Source organism: Octopus bimaculoides, chromosome 24 (genome assembly GCF_001194135.2).
Source record: "Octopus bimaculoides isolate UCB-OBI-ISO-001 chromosome 24, ASM119413v2, whole genome shotgun sequence".
NCBI classification, from domain to species: domain Eukaryota; kingdom Metazoa; phylum Mollusca; class Cephalopoda; order Octopoda; family Octopodidae; genus Octopus; species Octopus bimaculoides.
The window spans coordinates 7,634,309-7,637,592 of record NC_069004.1 but is presented as its reverse complement, the minus strand read 5'-3'; the positions used below and the strand labels follow the sequence as shown (position 1 = coordinate 7,637,592).

Below are 3,284 nucleotides of genomic sequence, written 5' to 3'. Positions count from 1 at the left end.
TATATATATATATAAAGATATATACATATATATATATACATATATATACACACACATTCATACATATATATTTTTTACACACGCACACGCACGCACACACACACACACACACACACACACACACAAATATATATATATATATATATATGAAACACATGGCATTAATTTATGCTGAAATATTTTGTGTGGCATTTTATTTTCCGTTCGTTTTGTATTTTAATGGAATTTATTTCTGTTTTATCGTTGCAGGTAAATCTGCAGACTCTCCAACTGCAGACTCTCCAATCTGCAGGTAAATCTGCAGACTCTCCAACTGATTCCAGAATTCTGACAAGTGACATGACACCCAGCTGTCAAGGTTTAGAAAATCATTATTTTGCAACAGACAATTAATCAGGTTTTTGCAAAAATCTGCCTGGATTGATATTAGGCGAATGGCTTATATATAATATCGATTATTTCAGACTGTTACAAAGAAAAGGGAAATATTACAATACATGATACTCTCTGTCTCTCTTTGTCTCTTTCTCTCCCTCACCCCATATATACATATATATACATATCTTCAATAAATACATATTAGTAACTCTCATGATATAAGAACTTTCTGGAATCTTATTACATCTGAAGGTCGCATTCTGCTTTAATTTTCACCATGACTTGCTTGAAAGCAAAATTTTAAATTTTCTAAAACTGTGAACACACAAAAATCCTAAAGAGAGAGAAATATAACATATTATTATTATCGTTATTATTATTATTGTCATTATTGTTGTTTTTGTTGTTATTGGTCTATCCTTACGTGATACGAATATTTTACCATAATCTTTCCAGGATTTAAAATAATTCCTTCAATATTACAAAGATGAATTTCGAAGGGAATTTAACACTTTTCAATGAAGATTCATTGGATTCGAAATCTCTGCCACCATGGCTCCTACTCTTTGGCAATTCCACAGATAATTTTACAGATGACATAGATTTTTATCAAAATGACACCGAACGAAAAAGGCAATCTAACGAATTTCTCAGCCATATATTTCCCTTAATAATGGTTGCCTGCTACGGTTTAGTATTCGTGGCTGGCATTGCAGGTAACTGTTTAGTAATTTATGTGGTTACCATGTTCTCCAAAATGAAAACCGTTACTAATATGTACGTTGTGAATTTGGCAGTTGCTGATGTTCTATTCCTAATGAGTATGCCATTTTTGATGACTACAACTATCCTGAAAACCTGGGTTTTTGGATACGGCATGTGCAAGATATATATGATATTGGTTTCCATCAATTATTTTACAGGAATATTTACATTGACCATTATGAGTGCTGACAGATACATGGCAGTGTGTCATCCCGTCCAATCAGTCTCGATCCGAACGCCGAAACTCGCTTTTATTCTATGTCTGTGTATATGGATAGCGTCCGTATTGACCATGATGCCAACTTTCCTCTACTCGAAAACTGTGCCGAAATCTAACAAAAAGGGTATCACGTGTGCCATTTTATGGCCAAGTGACAAACATACCGAAGGGACTAAAGCATTTATTTTGTACTGCTTCTTTTTGTCATATGCCATTCCAATGGTACTGATATCGTTCTTTTACATTATGGTCATAATTCGCCTCAGTAAATTAGGCCCAGCCAATAAACAGAAAGAAAAGAAAAAATCTAACCGCAGGGTAACTAAAATGGTACTGGCCATTATCGGTGTATACATGATGTGTTGGCTTCCATACTGGACATTACAAATCATCATAATTGCCAAGGTGTCTTTCTGGAGACCAAACTGGGGAATTACTGCGTTTCATCTGTTCACGTTCCTAACTTTAGCAAACAGTATGATGAATCCATTCCTGTATAATTTCCTTAGCGACAATTTCCGTAAGAGCTTTTCAAAAGCCTTTAAATGCGCATCGAAATTTGAAGTCAGTAAATCTCTGACAGCAGAAAACAGTATGTGTCCTCGAAACAACCAATGCACGGAATTAACCAAATTTGACGAAGACGAATGCCAAAATTACGAAATGAAGGTCACGAAGCAACAGAATACCATTGTCAAAGTGGAAAATACATTTGCTCAAGCAGAGAAAGAGACAAATATAGAAAGTGAGAAATCGAATGTGAAACAAATTGTAAATGACATTGAAGAAACTTCTGGCGACAAGGAAATTCTACAAAATAGCGTCCTGTGAGGAGTTATTCCTTGCCAGAAGAAATTACTAATAAAATGAAGTAGATAAATAACAAAATCTTAAAGACTTGAATAAAAAACAAAGTTGATAATGATGATGATGGTGATGATGAATATTATAAGAAACAGGTGGAGAAAGAGAGCGTTTTTTTCAGGAATTATTTCTTGTTACAAGAAATAGACATGAAAAATAGTTCTATAAAAAAATAATAAATCTGGAATAAAAAAAAAAACTGCATATACTATTACAACTGTGATGATGATGATGATTTCGACGACTACTGCGACGACAATGATGTTGGTGTTGATATTAAACACTACGTCGTGTTGACAAATTACTGAGATAAATCAAAAAAAAAAAAAATTAAGAAAAAAATCATTATCTGATATTATGAGTCACAACCTTAAATGGCGAATTATACAAACGTTTCAAAGTAAGAGCGTTTTATTTCTCAAAGAACAAATAAATAAAAACAAAAAGAGAACATGCATATTAAAAATAATAAAATAAAACAATAAAAATATTATTTCAAAATTTAATAATTACGGCAAAATCAACCAAAAGATGAACTGGGTTTAACACTAAAGATACCAAACTTACAATCTGGCAAGACCAGCGAACATAAAAGAGAAAAATTAAACGGCTGGTTTTTACATAGTTTACAATCCAGCCAAATGTGCTGAAGAGTAAATTTCCTGCAGATTTGCAAGAATATATGTTGATTTAAATTGTTAAAAGATGTTAATTTTGATCGTTAGTTATACCATTATTATCTTGTCAGTAATTCTGTTTTACTTCAATAATAATTATTGTTATTTTGATTGAATTCTCTGTAAATGGAAATACAAAATTTACTTGATGTTACTTTATATATCTATGTTCCAACAACACGCGAATGACAGAATTACATGTAGTTACAGGCTATACAAGTACATATATATATATGTGTGTGTGTGTGTATATGTGTGTACTTATATGTATATACATATGGATATGTATATATATGCGTTTGTGTGTGCGTATATATATATGCATATATATACATGTATATATATGTACACACACACGCACATATATATATATATATATA

The 3,284-nt window shown here is 31.9% G+C and overlaps 1 protein-coding gene across 2 annotated transcripts in view; it reads left to right on the top strand.

Annotated features, from left to right (window-relative positions):
* The window catches only part of LOC106882041 (somatostatin receptor type 2), a 153,254-nt gene extending 150,019 nt beyond the window's left edge, over positions 1-3,235 (top strand). For both annotated transcript variants that reach the window (XM_052976250.1, XM_052976251.1), the window contains one exon: positions 250-3,235. In XM_052976250.1, coding sequence (XP_052832210.1) covers positions 866-2,194 — 1,329 coding nt within the window. In that variant the 5' untranslated portion in view covers positions 250-865 and the 3' untranslated portion in view covers positions 2,195-3,235. The remainder of the gene's footprint in view (positions 1-249) is intronic.
* The last annotated feature ends 49 nt before the right edge of the window (positions 3,236-3,284 follow it).